Raw genomic sequence first — 22,252 nt, 5'->3', positions numbered from 1 at the left:
CGGGTTTTCCAGGTGTTCAAAGTGACCTTATTTTCCTCTTCCCAGTCTCCTAGTAGGTTGGTTTGATTGACTGCCAGACTAAACATTTAAAGAAGATACGGTAGTGCTGCTGCTGCTTCTTTACTTGCTTTCTTCTTCTCGTGGGTAATATAAACAACTTCATGAGATATCAACCTTCTCAATACTTCTCTGCTCAGTGCTAGCCAACCTGGTGCAGCAGAGAAAGATTATTGCCACAGTTTCCATTTCATGGAGTACAAGAATATTTGATGTACTGTATTACAAGGAAAGGTGGGATAAGCAAGAGCTCTAAATCCTAACTTCTCACCGAAAGCTGGTGGTAGTACCAGTGGTTCCCAGTGAGCTTCCTGATTAAGTAGGAACTGAGTCCTGGATTTATTGCCTCTGAAACCAATCCTGTAGTCATGTGACTTCAGCAGCCATGAAATGGTGTCAGTTTTTACATGTGCAGAGTGATTGGTGCCTGGACAGCACCACAGTGCCCCAACCTGGTGGTGCCATGACAAACTCTTGGCCTGCTGCCCTCCCTTCTTTTCCATTTTCTGTAGAAAGTAAGCTCTGATTCTGGAAGCTGAGTCAAATTAAATACACTGCAACCATTTAACCATTGCCGGAGCCGCTACAGTGCGTGAATAGATGATGCTTTTACAAGTATCACGGTAGGCAAAAGACAAGTCCTTGTCCACAGGAGTTTAGCAATCCTGATTTCAGGATAGGGTGAGAAAAAAGGCTATTGAAGAGGTGCGTCTTAGAATGAAAGGTTGCCATGTAGAGGGCTGCTGTCCCCTATATTAACCTGCCAATCATTCCCTTCTGGATTCCTTACTGATCTTTCTTCAGCAGTCACTTGTCAGTTAGTGCTCAATCCCTCCCAACCTCCTAAGGATGTGTTTGCATTTCTACAAACCTTAGGATCCCTTGGGTCTGCTATTCACTCTCTCTTGAATGTAAGTTATGCTGTTTTCCTACCTAAGAGTTGGTCTTTGGAGAACTGAATTTGCAGATTTTTCCACGCCCTTCTAGTTTCCAAGCCACATGGGTTTTGCATGCTTTTGTAGTTCATCAAAAACATCTTTGAACCAAGGCACTAGTGAGATAGGAGAAAACCCATGCACTTTTTTGAGTAACAACAACATTGTCATATTTTCTTTTATTATGTCTCTCAAAACCTATGTAAAGTGAATGCCAATATAACAAGACTAGAACTTGGGGAAGGATTTCTTTTGCTCTTTTAATTCTTGCATTGAATGGAGTAATGCATTTTCCTCAAGAGTATTTACAGTGAATTCAAGGATAAGGAAAAATGAACATCTGTATGTTACTCTTATGTGTAATCTTTAAAAGAATGATGAGACTGGAGAGGGAAAGAGCTAGAAAGATCTTCCAAATAAGATGCTGATTGGGTAGTTATAAAGTAAATAAACTACTGGCCTCAGATAGAAAGAAGTATGCAAGACAAAGGAGGGTTTTTAACTCCAGCAAAGACAAATATAGCAATGAAGGGTGAGAAATGAAAGGTAATAGATTTCTTGATACCAGTTATTTTTAGTTGAGATTGTGGATTATGCTGTTATAGCCTTGAGATATATTCACCGATTGATTGATTGATTGATTGATTGATTGATTGATTGATTATGTGGCATCAAGTCAGTGTTGACTCTCAGTGGAGATAGATAGATGTTCTCCAGGACAATATATCCCTAACTTCAGGGCTTCCAACAGTGTACCCATCACCACTGTAACTGAGTCCAGCCACCACCTTGCTGCTAATCATCATTTTCTTCTGTTTCCTTCCACCTTTTCCAGCAATAGAGCCTTCCCCTAGTGAGCTAGGTCTTCACATAATATGTCCGAAGTAGGATAATTTGAGCCTGGTCATTTGTGCCTCAAGTAACTCTGGGTTGATTTATCCAATGATCCACTTGTTTGTTTTCTTGGCTATCCATGGTATTCTCAGGAGTCTTCTCCAACACCTAAGTTCAGAAGTATCAATATTCTTTCTATCCAGCTTCTTCAGAATCCAACTTTCATTTCCATAAAGTGTCATAAAGAATACCATTGCCTGTACTATTCTGATCTTTGTTGGAATAGACACATCATAGTATCAGAATATCTTTTCTGAGGTCTTCGTGGCTACTCTACCATGCAGGGTACTTCTTGACTGCTTGTTTTTTTCCTATTGATGGTTGATTCTAAAAGGCAAGAGCTGTCTGCAGCTTCAATATCTTTATTGTCAATTCTAAGGCTGGTTGTTGTATCTGTTGTCATTAATTTGGTCTTCTTTATATTTAATCTGAATCCCATTTTTTCACTTTGATTTCTGTTACTACAGCTTGCAGATCCTTTGCATTTCTGGCTATCAGAATAGTATCATCAGCTTAGTGCAGGCTATTGATGCATCTTCCTCCAGTTTTAAAACCATGCTCATTTTTTTCCAGGCCAGCTTCCCTTGTATTCAGCATATAAACTGAATAAATTAGGTTAAAGTATACAGCCTTGTCTCACTCCTTTTTCAGTCTGTTTTGCCATGTTCTGTGGCTTCCTTACCTGTATTTAGGTTTCACTTGAGATGTTCTGGGATTCCCACTTTTCTAAGCACCTTCCACAACTTGACATGCTTGGCATAGTCAATCATATTCTCCTAAGAACCACATTAATACTTATTTGCACAAATTGGTAGCAATAATATTCATCCAGTGAATGACAGGATCATTAATTTATCCTTTTTTGGAGTGTGTGTTTGGGGTTATGGCAAAAACCTAAGTTGGTCAGTAGTACTGTTGTTTCCTTTTCTGAAGGCAAACAAAAAGTCTCTTTTGTCCTCCTCGTTGCCCTCTGGCTGAGTTTCTCCTCTCTTCGCTGTCTTTTTTCCCCAACCTCACTCCTTGCTCCAAACTGACTGCACCAATGAGCAGACAATAACATGATCCTGATATTACTCCAGTTTCCATTCATCCTACTGCCAAGAGGTATAGTTTCGGTTTTGATTATGCAAAAAAGAATGAAACAATTCTGGTGTGCAAGAATAATTTAAATGACCCATACCCATTTTTCAGTATCAAATGGCCACTTTGCTTTAATTAGTATTGCTGTCTTCTGAGACCTTCAGTATACAAATGGGTGAAAATTCTATTGTGCGTTTATCCAGTAGTCAGTTCCAGATGGCACTTTAGAAGTGGCATATGGGCATTATGTAGCACTTAAATCTCCTCCCCCAGGGCAAATTATTCCATAATAAAGTCCTCATTCTCTGTTTTTAAATGAAATCAGACATGCTGCTTCTCAGCTTCTCATGTCTCAAGGGGGAATTTAGAACAGGAAAAACCACTTTACCTTAGCATGTTAGTGGACAGCTGGCTCAGACTTCTAATGGTCCAATTTAATTGTTCATTGTTGGCATTTTGGCAGAAGCAAGAGAATGGGACGAATTTCTTTAAAAAGTTTCAGCCCACTGTCTTATTCGCTCTACTGCAATGCCCTGGACTACTGTATAAAATGATTACTTTGGAATTGTGGATTGCAATATTCAGGATGGTTTATAAACCATTAGTACCTCTCTCCCTTTTTAAAACTCACAAACTCTTGCTTACATATTTGAGTTTGGATACATAAAAATTAAGGAGATCAAACCAGTCTCACAGATGCAAAGGGAGAGAAGACTTTTTCTGTTTGTATCTTCTTCCAGATAGTGCCTTTTTATTTTTCTTTGATGTTTTGTTTATTTCTCCTGTTTTCTTATACAGTACTGATTTAATGTTAAACAGTCTTACACATCTTAGTGCGATCTTTCTTTACTGATGCCTTCTAGATGTATTGGACTATATATTCTTTCTAAACATTATGGAAGGCACCAAGCTTCCTTTAGTAAGTTCTTTGAAAGTAGATGCCCTGGAAAAAGAGAAAACAAAAAGAAACATATTGTATAGCCTTTATAACTTGCTTTTAGTTCTGAAAATTAGTTACAACTGGATTCATAGCAGAAATAAGATAAAACAAGAGAATTTTTTTAAAGTAGTTCCTCTGGAATAATTTGTATTCCAGAGTCATATCCTGAAAAGTTGTCAATATCTGTCCAAGAGGACCAGCAAAGTCTACATGTTGTGTTTAAGGTGAAAAGATGTTTCATAGTGCAGGGCATCTCTAAGAAAGTCTTACTACTAGCGCTGGTCAGTCTTCTCTTTTTATGAAAAGATCACTCCTTGCAAATGCAAAGGGTCAATCCATACTGATCTCTAGTCAAAGCATTGTTGAAGTTTAAAGATGAAAAATGACACTCCAGAGTTTGTCTAGAAATGATCCTGGTAATAGGTAGAGAAAGAGGTACCAATGTGTTGCGTTCCACATGGCTGTTTTTTAATACAAATTCTGCTGCAGAATGGAGTAGCAGTTGGAAACTCTTCAGAGGCTCTCCCAGACTCATTCTCATGGCCAGGGCAAGTGTCTTCAGCATACACACAATAGGAACAATATCCTTATCTCCAGTTGTTCCCTTTCCTAAACACTTTCTGAAGCTGGTATATATAACTACAGCAACCACTGGAATCCAATATTCTTCCAAAAACGCTACATCTTTTCTTTTAAAGGAAATATGATCCAATTCACCCTCTGCCAGTGCTAGTCAACAGGTCACCTTCCTTAAGCATCTTACTTTTGTCCAACTGAGCTTCATTTGAGTACGTCTCTTGCTCACTGCTTCAAAGCAGCAGCTGTGCATGTTTGACCAGGAACACTGTATTGTAAAAACAGCTTTTGGTGGTAAGGAAGCAGCACTTAGGACATATGCATTGTGTATTGTTTCCTATTTTAAGGCGTATGGATTACTTCTTCAGTACAACTGAACATTGCCCTAAATTACTTAAGAATTGGGCATAGAGTCCCTGCTTGTCAATACCATTGAAGAGGAACACTAAGATTCATGTCATGAATCTTTCTCATCACTATTAAACACTTCCTGCTAGAGTGCCCACAATTCTTGAATGCTCAGTAGGCTTGTTTTACACCACAGCCACAATATTCAACAGTGAATATTTCTTTCCCACTTCTGCTGGAAGCAGAGTAAAGAAAATTCTAATATTGCCTCCAGTGACATGAGGTGTACCCCATCCCCCCCACCCCCCATTTTAGAATAACAAGGCAGAATAGAAAGTGGACCTTTACAGTAAATCCAGTGTACTATTTCCTGGATACACGGTTCCATGTTCTAAACTGGCCCTCAGCTGAGTGGTGATTATAGATCTGCAAATTCAATTCAGGTGCCTGAGCTTTGTTGTCTGGTTATCCAATTGTTAAGATTATTGGAATTAATAAGATCAAATCTTATTATGAAAAAAAAAAAGATTGTCACTTAACAGACTAGTGGGGGGAAGAGTGCCTGTAAAAGCCAGTGTCTATTGCATTGAGGGTATACTGTTCCCTGGTCTTTTGCAGATTGCCAAAGATGTCAAACAATTTTATGATCAGGCATTGCTTCAATCGAAAGACAAGGATGAGAACAAAGCAAAAAAGGCACAAGCTGTTGTGAAAACCTTCCAGGAAACAGTAAGTTGTACAGCATACTTCGTTGGGAATCAAATTTAATCTTCACAGTTTTTTGCTTCCTCGGTTAGTTAGTTAAATATCTGCTTGAAATAACTATAGATTACAGGTAATCCTTGTTTAGCGACCACAATTGGGACTAGCAACTTGGTCATTAAGTGAAGTGGTCGTTAAGTGAAACTGTGACTGTGCTTATGAGCTTACTCCAGCTTTCCTTTGCTTTATAGACCTGCGAAGGTTATAAATGCAAGGATTGGTTACAAAGTTATTTTTTCATCACTGTCATAACTGCCAACAATTCCTAAACGAGGCAGTTGCTAAACAAGGACTATCTGTATGTCTGTTGAAGCCCAGCTGTATATTCTGTAAAAAAAAAAAAAAGGTCTTATTTTTTTCCAGTACAAAGGGTATTTCCACCATTCTTTATAGCTACAGCATTTGTAGTTTTCCCGGGAGACATCTCTAAGTATTATAGTCAAGTTGAGACCAATGGGTAGAGTTTCTACAGGACATACTGTATTTAACATGGAATTGTTATTGATCATTTACTCAGTTTAAGGGGCACCCACATGATTGCCTTATCTAAGCATTATTGTTCTGTATTTGTGAGTCTTTCCATTTTTAAAAAAGCAGAATATCCAATTTTTTTCAAAAGAATGAAATGATAGCACAGCCTTCAGAAATATATGCTTTTATTGCTACTATTTAAAAAAAATGTTATAAAGTGACATTAGTGTCTCAGAGAATGAATTTCTCACAGCTGAACATGAGTTCATTGTAACTTACCAAAGTTGATGGGTCAGTCTTTCCATTTTCTTAAAAAAAAAAAGAACTCCCTCTACAGTTCCTATTAACGGCGATGATCAGAGAAGTATATGTTAGTATTGTAGGAAATTAGGGTTGTAACACATAGCATTCTTTTTTATTCAACCAAATCATTATTTTATTCTCAACCAACATGCAATTATTACTGATGCACAATGAAAGAAATTATTTTAAGACTACTGTATCACAAGACTTGTGTAGCTTGATAACAGTCTAAACATAAAGTGTGAGAAGAGCTATGGCAGGCAAAATAAACCCCTCTGGTATTCATTCTTTCATTCTTTTCAAATTTATTCATTAATTTTGCAAGTGCAATCAAAGAAAAAACTGGAAAAGAATTTTTAAAAAATTTAAAAAGATTTACAAAGATTATAAAATGAGCTTTAAAAAGTTCAAAAAGACATTAAGGTAAATCTGCATGTTGAAATACCTTCTATCAATTTGAAATTGTATATCAGTACTAAAAAGCCAATATTTAAATTGGGCTATTATGCAATAATTAACAACTACAACCAGTATAACTAAAATTATAAACGAAGATAAAGAAATTGGAATAATTATTGTTTAATTTATGAAGTTTAATCATTTTATCAAATCATAATTTTAAAGAAAACCTAAACTTTGCATGTGGTACAAACCTGTTTGTAAGATTATAAGCCAAAAATGCTTTTCACATTGTGTTAAATTCCATTTCAGATTTGTTTTTCAGTTATGAAGTTAATTTCGACTTTGAAGCATGCTTCTGTAACTTAATTTGCCATTCTTCTACAGAAAGAGTTGTTTATAATTTCCATGAGAAGCATAAAGGATTCTTACAGCTATTACCATTTGCAAAGCCCATTCAGTATATTTTATAGGACTATAAGATTTCGTAAGACAATAGTATTTAAAAGTAGCATTTATTTGACTAATTTATATCTCACATTTATTACAGAACCTCAAGTGACACACATCTGTGATATAATATACCTTCCTGTCTTTAAGAAATAGAAAAATACTTTAGCACTTATTAAAATCTCTATTTAAAAGCAATAGATTCACAAAATGACATTCAGCTACAAACTAAAGTGCAAGCTAAATTACAGCTACCATAATTTACAGTGAATGTTTACTTGGAGTCACATGTCCACAAGGAACCCAAAATGCAAGAAGGACAGTGTAATTTATAAATGGTACAATGAATCCAAAGGAGAATATCAAAACAATTCTCAGTAGGGATGTGTGGTTCTGGGGCAATCTTTTCTAGGTCATTGCCGTGGAAAGTTCATTTTTAAAACAACTGAATATGTGTAGTTACTACTGGGTTTTGTACACTTTTCAGTAATTTATAAATTATTCTATACAATTTGCATGATCAACTCAGCATTGCTAACCCCTATATTTATGCATATTTCTCTAATACATGTTTCATATAAGAACAAGCTGCATTTTCAAACTATATTACATTTTTAGCTGCAATGAAGTGTACACAAAACTTCCATATGTATTCTCATGTTATTAACCTTTCCAGATGAGAAAAATGGATGGCAGCAGACTTTGGTCATTGCTTCCTTGGGCTGGTAGGCTTCCATGGAGCACAGGATTTTGACGTAAAAGAAACTAGTGACAGATTTCTTTGACATACTTGACCCTAGCTGTTTTTCTTCCCTTCAGAAGAGTTCTGCAAAAAAGAAATGGATCATATGCAACAAGAGTGATTGAAATGAAATCTGTATCATGAATTCCAAATCTTTATTGCAATCATTAATCAGCCCAAAGCAGTGATAACAGTAGGCCTAAAAATGAGACAAAAAAAATGTTTTAAAAATGACAGGGAGTAAAACAGTAATTTCAACTAAACAGAATGTAAATATTAAAAACCTTCACATGACAGTAGACCTAAGAATAAAACTAAAAAGGTTAAAATAAATGACGGGATATATATAAAACATAGATTTTGACTAAAAGGAAAAAAGTTCATTTAAAATATGAGTGGTCTGGACTAATAAAAAGTCAGCCAGTCCTGACAGTGTAAGGAATAAACCACATCTAGCACAGCGTGTTCAAGCAGGCTCAGTTCCTTTTATTTAGGGCATGTGTTATTTTACATGTGCCCATCCAGAACCGGGCTAATCACAAATCATGCTTTTTTACTAGACTGCCTCTAATGGAACAGTGATCTGTTTATAAAAAAGGAAGATGGAAATAATTCTGCTATTCTTTCTTTATGGAGTATAACTCTTCACTGAGATCTTAGCTTCTACAGAACTTCACTGAAAAATAATTTTCCAGAAAAGGATTGCCTGCTTTTGAACCTTTTGAGACTTTCAGTCCAGTGATTCGGTTTCCTTCCTGGTTGAAAACTCTCTTTTATAATGGTTCTGATACTCTATCTCCCTTTTATCCCTGCCTGTAGTTGAATATATTCACTATAGATGGTGAGTAACAGGAAGAAAGTTCAGGCATCAGACATTGTGCACCGCAAGATACAAACTGGGATCTTTGAAAAAAATGTAATTTAAAACTGGTACAAAAATCTGTAATTAATTTTCTCTCTCTCTCTCTCTCTCTCTCTCTCTCTCTCTCTCTCTCTCTCTCTCTCTAGCTAAATTGTTGTGGTGGAGGTCTTTCAGAGTTGATGACTTCTACCTGCAGTGCCACAGAATTGTTTACAAAAGTAAGGACACCATCTAAAAATATATTCATTTTCTTCAGCACAGCAAGTTGATGGGGGCAAGTGGGCCAGTGCACCTTTTTATTCTTTCCAACTCAACAGATGGCTGGAAAGAAATTAGGTAAAGGGGCTTAGGGCTCTTGTCTGTTTGGCTGCCTGTCCGCAGGATAGCTCTCTGACAACTGAACTGAATGCGACCAAATTTGATATGATGGGAGAAGCTGACAAAAGTAAGACTGAGTTTGAAAATGGCCTGATCCAATCCCCCAGCACATCCCATGGCACAAGCATTTGGGGAGCTGCTAGGAATTTGATGGCTCCTCCTTTCTAAGTCCTCCCCCACCTCCAAGTTATGTGACCCAGAACTTCTGCATCTGCATTCAGACACAGAAACCCACGTACAGTATATAGACATGCAGCATGTTACTTCATTATACAGAGGAAAATAGAGACACCTCCTGTGGCCATTGCTGGTAGAGGAACTGGAAAGAATTCCAGAAGCCATCTTCGGTGTGTTTTCCCAGTCTTGTTTACTATGTAGCGTTAGTTGCTGCTGTGGGATGACTTGGTTGCCTATCTTCCGTCCCAAGGTTAAAACGTTAAGTGAGTCTAAAGTGGCAGAGTTCTGCGAGGTTCTGGATTAAAGTTGCGGTTGTATAAAGTAGGGATGTGCAGAACGGTTCAAACTTTAATTTCAAGAGGTTCTGACTCAGAACAATGTGTCTGGTACACATTGAAATGAAATGAATGTGCTTGGTTTCATACTTGAACCAAAACTCTTGAAGTGTACCACATTTCATTTCACATTTCATGAGTTTTGGTTCAAGTATGAAACCAAACATACTCATTTCATATGGAATTGTTTTGAGTGTTCCATGCTATTTTAGGTGATGTGATTTATCAAGCTGCAAAAGTGGGTCTGAGGGCAGGAGGAGAACAATAAGATCATAAACTTTTAAATACCAAGATGGAAAAAAACAATCCATGTTCATGTTGGCACACTCCAGATTAAGTTTAGGTATGCACCAGTTAGATTAAGAAGAGGCTTATTTTAAAGCATGTTTGAAAGAAACCCCATTTGTGTTAATGGTCTGTCTAGAATTTATTTTCTTCCAAGATGTCCTCCTGCCCCAAAGGAAGTAATTGACTTGAAATGTTTTGTTGACATTAAGGTCCCTGTCTTCTTTAAAAAAAGAAAAGAAAGAAAAGGGTCCAACCTAGTAATGTCTCTTTGTATTCCTTTCAATTAGTTTGCCCCATGGCGTAAGAAGAAGGATACACTTATATCTGAATTCAAAGAAGGCAGGATAGGAAAAGGATGAAACAAATGCTTCCATAATACAAGTTTTCAAAAACATTTTAGGGTTTCTCTCTCTTTCTCTGCCAATTTTTCTGTAATCTGGCTTGCTGTTAGCCCTCAGTTTGAAGTGCTACCCTGTCCTTCTGATCCTGGGGTAGGTGGGAAAAACAGAGAGTTCAGTCTCCATCTCTTCAGTGTGAGTTAATCCAGAACTAGTATGGTGGCCAAGAAATACATATAAGCATTGAATGAAGTCATCTGCCAATTCAGGGTTCAGTGTCATCAATATGCTGATGATACCCATTTATATACCTTGGCCCCCAGCTAGCCAGGTGATGCTGTTAAGGTCTTGTCCCAGCACCTGGAGGCTAGATAGAGAGAAACCAGCTCCAGCTTAATCCTGCTAAGACTGAGTAGCTGTGGATATTAGGGCCACCCCAGATCTGGGGGTTCCCCATCTAGTCTTGGATGGGGTTGCCCTATTCAAGATTAGTGCACAACCTGTAAATTGTTTTGGACTCACTTCTCCTGCTCAGAGAAGAGGTGGCAGCTGTGGCCAAGAAGACCTTTGCACAGCTTGAGCGCCACTTGTGACCCTTCCTGAATCAAGAGGCCCTTCAGACAATCACTCATGCGCTAGTCACTTTACTGCCCTTGAAGACTACCTGAACACTTCAACTGATCCAAAATGCAGTAGCAGTGATGGGCATACCCATCATTATGCCCATGTGATATCACTGCTTTGTGCGCTGTACTGGGGTGCTTCCAGGTGCAATTCAAGGTGCTGCTTACCACCTGTAAAGCTCTACATGACATCAGGCCAGGTTATCTAAGGGACCACATATCTCCCATGGTTTTTGCCCATCTGGCAAAAGCTGGCAGAGTTGGCACACTCCAGTTCCCTTTGATTAAACAGTGCCATCTGCCAAGAACCAGGTTGTGTGCCTTCTCTGTTGCAGGGCCTACCCTCTGGAATGAAATTCTCCAGAGATTCATGTAGCTCTTAAAGCAGTGTTGTCCAAGCTTGGCCACTTTAAGATGAGTGGACTTCAACTCCCAGAATTCTCCAGCCAGCCATGCTGGCTGGGGAATTCTGGGAGTTGAAGTCCACTCATCTTAAAGTGGCCAAGTTTGGACAACACTGTCTTAAAGTATTTCAGAAGGCTTTGAAAACCTGGCTGTTCTCCCAGACCTTGGGGTAGGATGGATATAGTCCCCTTGCTAGATGTATTTCTGTCTATATGGTGTATTTTTCAGACAGATGTTAATTTTGTTTACTTATATTGTATTTTGTATTATTGTTGCATGTTTTATATTGTGAGTCACCCACAGTAAACGTAGAATCTAATCTAATAGGTAAATCTGTACTCTTTTACCTCAGGAAAAAAATTGTCACTATAAAATTGACGAACTATTCTCTGGAAAGCTGTATTTGATTGGCATTGCTGCCATAGTGGTGGCCGTAATCATGGTAAGTGCTGGATGTGGTTGTGCACAATGGAAGGAGGAATGTTCCCAAAGAGCAGAATCCATTGCCATCCATGCAGGAATTGAGTGTAGCTGGACATTGGGAGATAAAAAATGGAAAAGCTTGTCCTTCCAAGCATGTATTGTCCTGTTCATCAAATTTCAGGTCTTGGATGGGGGAAGGGAGACTGCCAAGATGAAAGGAGATAGAGAAACCTATGAGTTTGTTGCCAAGCATTGGCTTGGAAACCAAGGACGCTCAAAAGAAATCTTCTTTCCATCTCAATGAATAATATTCAGTCTTGCTAAGGAGGAAAAGCAGATATGCCACTCCTCAGTTCTTTTGTGATGGCTGTGCAGATAGTTCCCCACACCTATCAAGACACCTTTTGACCCTGGGAAAGCTATTGTGCATTATCCCAAACACAAAGGAGGCCCTGCCTACTTCCTCTGACTTTCCCTCATTTGCTGCTTCTCAAGGAAAGAAAGCTGCAGGTTATCCCATGCAAAAGCCTTCTTTTTGGACCTCCAGGCAGCAAGGCTGAAAAAGGGAACCTTCTGGCTCAGCCTACCCCCATGTTGGATGCTCTTCACGTATGTGGAGCTCAACTCTCAGTATTTCCCAGACAGGACAGCTAATGCTGAGAATTCTGGGAATCCATATTAATTCATCTGGAAGGGACAAAAGTTGGGGAAGACTGTTCCAGGCAAGCAACTCACACAAGCAATTGGGACTCAGCATCCTTGAATCTGGGAACATTAAATATTCCTTTCTGCCTTTTCACTGAAGATGATGGATAATGCTATCATTCTGATGTCCTTCTAGAGGTGACTTCTTTTATAGGTAGTCTTGGGGTTACGACAGCAATTGGGACTGGGATTGCCACTGATAAGAGGTCTGGTCATAAAGTGTGACATCACATGACTGCATCACTTAGTGACATTCCCAGCAGTCCCAGTTGCCATCGTAACCCCAAGACGCACAGGTCGATATGTGGGCAGCAGCGGGAGCCCCAGGTAAGGAGCGCAGGGGGTTGGGGAAGGCCCAGCACAACCCATGCACAAGTTGGGGGAGGCCAGGGGAGGGGATGCTTTGGTAGTGTGTGAGTGCAGGAATGCCATGGGGCGGAGGGTGTGGTGCCACATGAGCACTGGAAGGTGCAGAGCCACTTGAGTGGCCAGGGGGACTTACTGGAGTGACTTGCGACATTCCCTGCTGGCTTCCCCATTGACTTTGTTTGTGGGAAGCTGGCAGGGAAGGTCGCAAATGGTGATCATGTGACCGTGGCTCCCTGCAACATCATAATTGTGAGCCAGGCACCCGAGTGCCCAGATTCAATCACATGACCACGGGGGTGCTGCAGTGGTCAGAACTTTGAGGATTGGTTGTACATCCATTTTTTCAGTGCTGCTGTAACTTTGAATGGTCACTGAATGAATGGAGGTAAGCCAAGGATTACCTGTAAATCTGTTTTGGTTTTATCCAACTGAAGTTAGGCTTGGCAGCATTTAATTTCCAGTACTATTAATTTTGCTGATGATGTGGTTGAAATGTATTTGCGGCGAAAGAAAATTTAGAAATCCAATAAAGTTTTCAGCAATCCCATCCAAAATTCATGTTTGGTCTTCACTGTTTTGTATTTAAAACAGTTAGATACAGATTAGATTTTTGCTATATGATTTTAAATATTTATGTTAGTGACAGCGTAGATTCCATGTGCATTAAAGCCCATTTCAGACTTGCTAACCAGAACTTACTTATACATTAGGCTGTAGCTGCTTGAAAATAAGAATAAGGGATGTGTTAGCCTGCAGTCAGTGTGGCTGGACGCTCATTGTCCTTGTCTGTCTTCTTGGCCTGCAGATCTTCGAAATGATCCTGAGCATGGTGCTGTGCTGTGGCATCAGGAATAGCTCTGTCTATTGAGGAGCAGAAGAACAGGGCAAAGCAGTGGTGCCGAAGCAACCCCAAGTGCCGCTGCCTGATCAGGAGATGCTTGTAACAAAAACAAAGAAAACTATGTATATACCTATTTCAGATATTATCATACAGAGCATATCATTCTTACTTGGAAGTCTTCTTGTTCATTTTAAGGGGTGGGGGAAGGGGGAGTTTTCTGTATATTTGTGGCAGAGTTAGTTACACATCAGTTTATGGGGTAAAAAAAGCTATCATGCCAGTGGTTCCAGGCCTCTATCAGAGATAGCCTTTCTCTCCCTCTTCTCAGCCATTGTTCCCATTGGACCCAGATGGAATTTAGGAGTTTATTCTTCAAGGAGTGTATCCTTATGAGGAACATGGAAAGTGTTTTGCTTCCCAAGAGTGGTTATTTTTTTTTCCCTCTGGAGGAGATAAAGTAAAATCTTCCTGTTCCAACTTTTTTTGTCTTGATTATAAGAAATCTTGGATTCTTGGACTAAATGTGTGAGCATAAGTGTACAAGAGTCCCTGAGCAGAATTAAACTCTTTTGCTGTTCTGTTACTAAACATGCACATTTGTCAATATTTTTATAATAATAACATCCCTTTCATTAAAAAGACTTGTTTCATGAATTTGCATAAATCTATTACCATGATTTCCATTATGTTTCCTGGAGACAAAGCATGGATACAAGTCACAGCCAAGTCTTCACAAGATACTAATTTATAGAAAGGAAGACTTAACCCCCAACCTGGTTTCTTAATTTTGATGTAACTCTCTTTTTTTAAATGTAGATCTAATAATGGAATATACACTCTTTTAATATCTTAACACATTGCTTACATTATTACTTTTGCTGCAAATATTGCCTAACATTGTTTGCTCGGTAAATGTGAAATATTCTGATGCCAAAAATAACTGTTGGGAGAAACCAGTTAAACAATTTCTGGAGACCTATTCATCAAATATGGTTTGTTGAGAGAAACCAATTAAATAATTTCTGGAAACCTGTTCACTAAATGTAACTTGTTGGTTTTTAAGGAGGCACCTATTCTGTGTCACTGAAAAGCCTTTAATAAAGCTGGATAATATTCCTCAAGATACCTAGGGATATGACCCCACAAATAAAACTTTGAACCTGTTCTCCAATAGGCATCCTGTACAGACCATGATGACAAATTATTTTTTTATTGCATAGTCACAATGCCAACCTCAGCCTTTCATACTTGTGATCTGGCATCAGACCACAAGTACCCAAATCACAAGGTTTTTGCATCATGACATGCATTTCATCATTTATCCCTACAGATGCCTGTGTATTCTCATTTCTACACACCAGAAATAGAACAGAAAAACTATAAGCTGAGCAATTTTCCAGAACTCATCCATCACAGTTCCAGACAAATATCTCTTTCATATCTGTCCAGCTGATAGCTCAAGAAATTATTTTCTCTTTGATTGGCTTATGATTTCTGACCATTCTTCCCCACTTATCTATCCTTTGTGCAAAATTGAAAATTGTCTTGTTCTTTACCCCAGCTCCACTAACTGTATCTTCTGTTAGTCTCCAGATGTTTGAAACCATCATCTGGGACAGTTGGTATTGTTGTCCAATATATCTGGAAGGTCCCAAGTCAGGGAATGTACATTGCTATGTCATCTGTGCCATAGAATGACCATCTGCATAGTGCTTTGTTTTGTTTTTGAAATAAAGAATTCACTAGTACAGATAATCCTATCCTGTTACCACCTCTTAGTTCCTCAAGTTTAGCTTCTCTGCTGTTTTCGTGTTGTTCTTGCAGAAGTCATTTTAATCTTGGTTTCTTCTGCTGTGGTCATATCAGCTACAGTGGATTCAACAGTAGTTGGAACAGGTGACCTGGACATGAGCTGGATCTAGCCACATTTACCCAAAAGGTAGGCAGTCCTAAAGTTAAAAATATCAGTCTCTTCCCCTTGAAAGAGCAGAGAGAAAAACTCAACTGCCTTCTTTACCATATTCTTGTCTTTCTTTAAGGTAAATTATTTGGGGTAAAAACTGATCTTCCTTTCAGGCAAGTGAAGCAAATCTGTGTAAACTAGAATCTCAGGGTACACAAGACACATCAGAAAATTAAAGTGTTGATTAGACTTTTATTTCTCTGTTTCCCTCTCTCCACACTGCCCCTTCTCCTCACTTTCTGGTGTAGGCAGCAACCAGACTTAATTCCTCCATAGGGAGTCTTTAAATATCTGTCCCAAATCAGAAACATTTTGTTTCTGGCATCCTTAGGAAACTATGTCTCAAGAGTCTTGCTGATTATGTTTGCAGGAAATAAGGAAAACATCTTTTAGCCTTAGAAATAGCCTTAAAGCTACCCTGCCCTGAATGTCAAGTTTTGCATGCACTAAAAACAAAAGCGATTCTGCCAGTCGACCCACCTTTCAAAGGCTTTGGGGTTACATGATCCAGTACAATAGACTACAGTATATGTACAAATCTTAGGTATCAGTTGTGCATGTACGTTTTATCTACATACATATATTGTGTGTGTGCATGTGCATTGGAGTTACCAGAGTACCAAATGGATATGTGTAACTCACGGCCTTCTATTGAGTGTCCTTGAGAAATGTGTATAAATGTACCACTAAATAGTCTCTGTCTTGTTTTTCCTATACTGTATTTGAATATTGTTCAGCATTCAGTCGGTAACATATAAGCAGCCAGAGTTCTCTTGAAAGTTACTTACTCTGTCCTCTAGCAGCTGAAATGGATCAAGTGCATTATTAGGAAAAAAGGTTAGCTTTAAGCAGAGGCCACTTTTTTAAATAGAAGGTGTGGTGCTATAGATGATTATTGGATATCCTGGCTCGATACAAGTTTTAATAGGGCAAGGGGAAGCTGAGGAAAGCTTTTCCCCAGATTGTGGGCAAAACCTGCCTATTTGAATGAAAAACAGATACAAATAGATATTTTAAATGGAAAAGAGAAGGGGGTGCTTAAAAGATATCTGACCATCTAGAAGTTCTTATGAGGAGCAAAATGCTTTTTGAGCAAAAGATTGAATGTGCACGCTGAGTTGCTCTTCTACTCTAAGTCAGGGGATGTGGAAGCTGCTGGATTTTTTATTTATACCTTTCATTAAAAAAACACACATTGGCAAGTATGTTGCTTTTCCTCCTGGGAGATTAGCAGAAAGAACTAAAGTTTGACAAGTAAAAGTTCTGATAAGTTTGAAGTCTGATTGGTAGAATCAGATTCCCATTCTAAAAAGAGAAAATTGAGCAGCAACTGAGTCCTAAGGCCAAGAGTATTAAATTATTGCATCTTTAGCAAAGTAAGGGTAGAGTAGAGAGCATTTCCAAAAGAAGGAGATTGTAATGCTTAGTCAACAACAAAGATAGGTAACAAGTGTCTTCCAGCTGTTTTGAATGTTTACTGCCAAGATCCTTTGTTTTTCTGCTGGGGCTGATGGGAGTTGCAGTCCAAAACATCTGGAGGGCATCAGGCTGATTATTCCTGGTCTAGAGAAATTGAAGATCACATTGGAAAACAAGTTACCCACTCTATTACTTCAAGCTGCAGCTGACAAATGATGAACAGAAATGAAATTCATGTATTGAAAACCAGCTGATGGGGGAGCTTCTTCTTGATATATTGGGGGTTTTTTTTCTGTACGTAGATTTTTTTTCTCTCTGTCTAGCAGAGCACACACATGCATGCTGTCTGAAGTGATACAGTCTGACCAGTCCTGTTGTGTGAGCTGCTGTTTCTGTAAATGTGCCTAAGTCCTTTTTCAGTACCAGTAATGACAGGATCTGTTTCCACTTTTCTTTAGCCTGTCTGCAAAGAGCTGAGGAATTAGCAAAAGAGACACAGATGCCTTCCAGATTCAAAAACTGGCTGATAAATTGGTTAATGAAGTATCCCATCTGTGGTACCATCTGCCATAAAATCAAGCCATAAAAGTGCCTATGTTGAGATTGAAGGAATAGAAGAATTCTCTTTCGGTACAGCTGTAATGTTTGAAAGCAGAGGAATGAAAAAAGCTCATTCCTAAAATGAGATGAAAGGCTGATAGAATGAAGGCTTCGTGCCAATCGGAGCTGTGTTCAACAAACTGTGAAGTTTTATCTTCACAAGAATTTATGTTAGATCTAAGAAAATTCATACTGGTTATGGTTCCCAGACAATGTAAGTTGGCAGAATTGGGATATGAATATGCCCCAGTCTTAATTTTTTAAGATGCTTGGGGGAGGGTGGGAGGGAGAGAGAAATTATGATAGAGAAGAAGTCTCTTATGAAAAGACAGTGGAAGGACAGTGTTCCCTTTTAAGGCTGCTTATTTAAGAAGGAGAGCAGACTTTCTCAATCCTTTCCTCTCTAGCGTTTGGGGAATTCTAAGAGTTGAAATCCAGTATTCTGGAGGGGACCACGTTGTGGAAGGTCAATACAGTGGGAGGCCAAACTGAGCTGCTGGCAACATGGAACTGGATGCTTTATTTTATTTTATATAAGAGAACCTGTCACAAGCTATGTTAACTTTTCTTCTTTGGCTTTTTTTTACTTTTAAAAATTTCAATAAACATTTTCTCTAGTGTGTGTTGTGCTAGGAACCTGTTTTTTTACAACCAGTCAGTCATAACACCTGAATGCTTCAGCTGTCACATCTCCATAGCAATAGCAAAGCCAGCCCTGGGAACAAAGAACAAGGGGGTATAGGCCAAGAAAATGTGGGAAGGACACCATAGCTGTTAGCCATTTGAATCTTGCTCATTTCATATGGAAGATGGAAGAAAACTCCACTTACGGTCAAAACCAATACGTGTAATTTAGAGGGATAAATGCGACATCTACTTTTCCAAAGTGGCCATTCTTCCTCCACTTAGGTGGTAGACTATAGGTATTCAGAGGGCTTTCTGTTATTGCTAGGTACAAATAACAGCAAATCTGCTTTCAAGTCTAAGGGTAATGCATAGAGTCATGATCCTGCAAATTGAGTTTATTCTCTTGCAGGGCAGTCTTGCCATTTATTCCCAATACTCTCTAAAAATCAAAGTAGGGATATACTAGGGACAGTGACCTGGCATTGCAAATTCCCATTACACTTTTCTTATCCCTTAGCTGGTCTAGTGCCCCCAAATCACATCTGTTTGCTGTTGTCCTACTTGTTTATTGAATGTTAAATGAATTTTTCAACATAACTTTAAAAATACATGCTACATGAAAATAATTAAAACAGCCAAAAAGGTAGTGATGTGCTGTAAAATTTATTCCTGGCCCAATATGGAGTAAGTGTGCTAACTAACACCCTGGATAAAGTTGAGTTTCATTTTGCTGCTTTCATACTTTTTTTTCTTTTCCTGTTTAAAAACAGGCCACTTCCTGTTCCCCAAAATATATGTGAAAATTGAAATTACATTGAAACTCAAGTATGCTTCATCCTGGTATTGTGTAACACGACTCCGGCATGTCCTGTGTCAGAAAGCCCAGTTGTGTTAAATATCTCTAGCGGGATCTCAAGAACAAAATAGATACTGTAGAAAGAAATTAAGGTGATATGTGTAAGTAGGAAGGGTATTAAAATTAGCTTTCTACTCAGCTTCAGAAATCTGAATAACCTGAAATGTCAGAACCAGAAACTTTAAATAAAAAATAATTACTGGATTTATACACTGCCTTTTTGCCCAAGTACAGATATACCCTCAGGCATATAGGTACCACTACACGTCATGATTCTCAAATCCTCGTTCTGTTCAGGTAAGTGGCCTGCTAATTCTGTTCAGCACTTCCTTATGAAGTACAGTAAACTTCTTTAATAATCCTTTTGGGAGTGTCCGTTAAATCCAAATTTATATCATGCATCAGTGTGTCATTTGCATCCATTCATGTCATTTGTGGAATTACATAACAAAAATGTCATCTGAAATAATTACAAATTATGATTTAATGCACAAACCTTTGTGAGGGTGAAGTCTGAACAAAAAAAAAAATCTGTTGTATCCAACATTTGCTAAACCGATGTGTATTAAATTTAGGGGGGTGTAGTTTTTGAAAATTATACATTTCCAGAGCTCTCTCAAAAGATGAAGAATTTTAATCTGCAGTTCTGAAGTGCGCTCATCCCTACCTTCCCTTCCTGAATTTTTTGAACGGTATTTCACATCTAGTTCTCTGAAAAGCATAAAGTTTTGGTATAATATGTTCTTCAAAGAAAAACACAGTGCTGTAAAAATATTTTCTGAAGAGCAAGTCTTTGTTGACTCGGAGTAGAGGAAAAGGCAAGTGAAGTGGAAAGACTGAGTCTAGCATTGTCACTGCTGTATTGGTTTTGACATCTCCATAGCAAGGGACAAAGATCATCAGTTCATTCCTGAAAGGTTTGGGCTACATTTATGGAGAAAGGATTTTATGAAAGTACATGAAAAATCAACACTTGAAAGGTGGGGGAAGGAAAATAGGGAGGGGAAAAAAACAAGCATTGCTGGAATACATAAGCATGAAATAATCCTATTTCTGCCTACATCTGAAGCTATTTTGCTGTAAATGAACAAACAACATCAAAATGAAAAGCCTAGTATGTAAATCCTATAGGTTTGTAGGAGTTCTATAAAAAAGGAGAGGATGGGGTTGGTGAGGTGTATGGAACTGATCTGACGGAATGTGGAAGGACGGAATCTTTAATATATTACTCTGGGCTTCATGCTGATCAGGTGAGCAGTATCTTCCCCTTTTCTCTTCATTTGGGGATTTGTGCATCCTGTTCTTTCTCCCAGTAAGGAAATTCCATGTTCTTAGCCATGGGAAATTTTCCAGATGGCTGTGACTCAGCTTTTTGCAGCTGTAACTATAAGAGAGGATTCCCTTTGGTCAGGCCAGATGGTTTGCTATCATCATCGTCATCTTTCTATATAATTTCCTATGCCAAGGCATCTCAAAGCTCTTTGTAAGAAAAACTCTAATGCAACCAGCCAGAGACACTGGGAGTCGGGTGACATATACATTTAAGCAAGCAAGCAATATACATATACATTTAATCGAGCAAGCAAGCAATACATTAAAGGAGGAAGAAGGAAAAACATAGATTATTCATTCATAGCAGGCAGCACAAAGAACTAAATTGTCAGAAGGTGACTTCAAATTCTTACAAATTTCACAGGGGAGAGTATTATAGAACATGCACACCTCCACAGAGAAGGAGCTTCTGCCTGGCATTCAACTATTCTCAGGAAGCATATCATGGCCTTTCATAATGATCCTAGTGATGAACTAGGCCCATAATGGCAAAAGTGACCTGACAGGTGTCATTCCAAGTTGCTTCAGACCTTGAATGTCAGCTTGATTTTATTTATTTATTTATTTATTTATTTATTTATTTATTTATTTTCAGACTTGTATACCACCCATCTCTCCCGACGGGTGACTCTGGGCGGCTCACAATAATAAAAAAGAAGGAAAAAAACAGGTCTCTCCAGACATGGATACAATCTATAAATAATTAAAAAAATAATTATATATAAAAACATATATAAACATATATTGCCATTTTGGCTGGCAATCAAGGTGGTTGCTTCAAAAAATATGCAATATGTGTATTGCCAGGTTTCTCAGCAACCTGGCCACTGCCAGCTGCCAGCTGCAGCTTCTAAACCATGTGTTGAGGTAGCACCATACAGAGTGCACTGATCTAAACTGTAGCTAGGCTGTCCCCATCTGGGAAAAGGCATACATGCATTGCAAACCTAAGCCAATAGTAGGTATTCCTAACCATGGAGGTCATTTGGGCCTCCAATGGCAATGAAAGCTTGAAGAGCACCTTCAAACTATCAACCTGTTCTTCCTGAGGGAGTGTGACTCCATTTATAACAGATAAACTCCCCAGTTCCCAAATCTGGAAACAGATGGAGAATTATCATGGGTAATTTCCAATTAAGTTTGCACCCAGCACACTCCCACTCAAGCCTTCCATCCAGATCAGACCAAACACCTATGCCATTCAGTCCAGCTAGCAAAAATATAGCATGTTTATTTATTAAACATTAGTAAACATTTGAGTTAATGGCAAAACAGGATAAAAGACAGGCAAAAACAGGGAGAAAGAGAGAGAGTTGAATTTATATTACCTATGTAGCTATATCGAAAGACGCAGATCTTTCCAGAGCCACTGGAAACAATACAGTGGGTAATTAGCATGGACAGTCCCAACTGAGATGGCCTTTGGTTGTTCCAGCTTTAACCCTTTTATGTACATAACAGCAGCAAAATAGAAATGGAGAGTAGAAATGGAGAAATGGCATTCTGTACTATATTCCACAGAATATTCTGTACTATAAAGGGAACAATTTGGTGGGTGGGGATGATGTACCCAGCAAAAACCACATGTCCCACCCACATGTTCTTTGACTTGTTAGGATTCCCGTGCCTTCTTTCAGGACTTTTGCTATCTTCCTTATCTCATTTATAGCTCTGGAATTCCCTGGTGATTTCCCACTCAGGAACTAATCAGGCCTGACTCTGTTTAACCTCTGACCACATGGGTCAGTAGTTAT

General features: G+C 38.6%; 1 protein-coding gene across 1 annotated transcript in view; it reads left to right on the top strand.

The window, feature by feature from the left end:
- Positions 1 to 18,305, top strand: part of CD81 (CD81 molecule) — a 78,292-nt gene extending 59,987 nt beyond the window's left edge. The window contains exons 5-8 of the mRNA XM_088146051.1: positions 5,449 to 5,559; positions 8,966 to 9,037; positions 11,716 to 11,805; positions 13,666 to 18,305. Of these exons, the coding sequence (XP_088002177.1) occupies positions 5,449 to 5,559; positions 8,966 to 9,037; positions 11,716 to 11,805; positions 13,666 to 13,728 (336 nt within the window). The 3' untranslated portion in view covers positions 13,729 to 18,305. The remainder of the gene's footprint in view (positions 1 to 5,448; positions 5,560 to 8,965; positions 9,038 to 11,715; positions 11,806 to 13,665) is intronic.
- Positions 18,306 to 22,252: the final 3,947 nt, after the last annotated feature.

Source organism: Python bivittatus, unplaced genomic scaffold, assembly GCF_059951505.1.
Source record: "Python bivittatus isolate LINGU-HERP-01145 unplaced genomic scaffold, Pbiv_v1 ctg000480_np1212, whole genome shotgun sequence".
NCBI lineage: Eukaryota > Metazoa > Chordata > Lepidosauria > Squamata > Pythonidae > Python > Python bivittatus.
The sequence above is the reverse complement of the archived record's forward strand: the minus strand, read 5'-3'. Positions and strand labels throughout refer to the sequence as shown.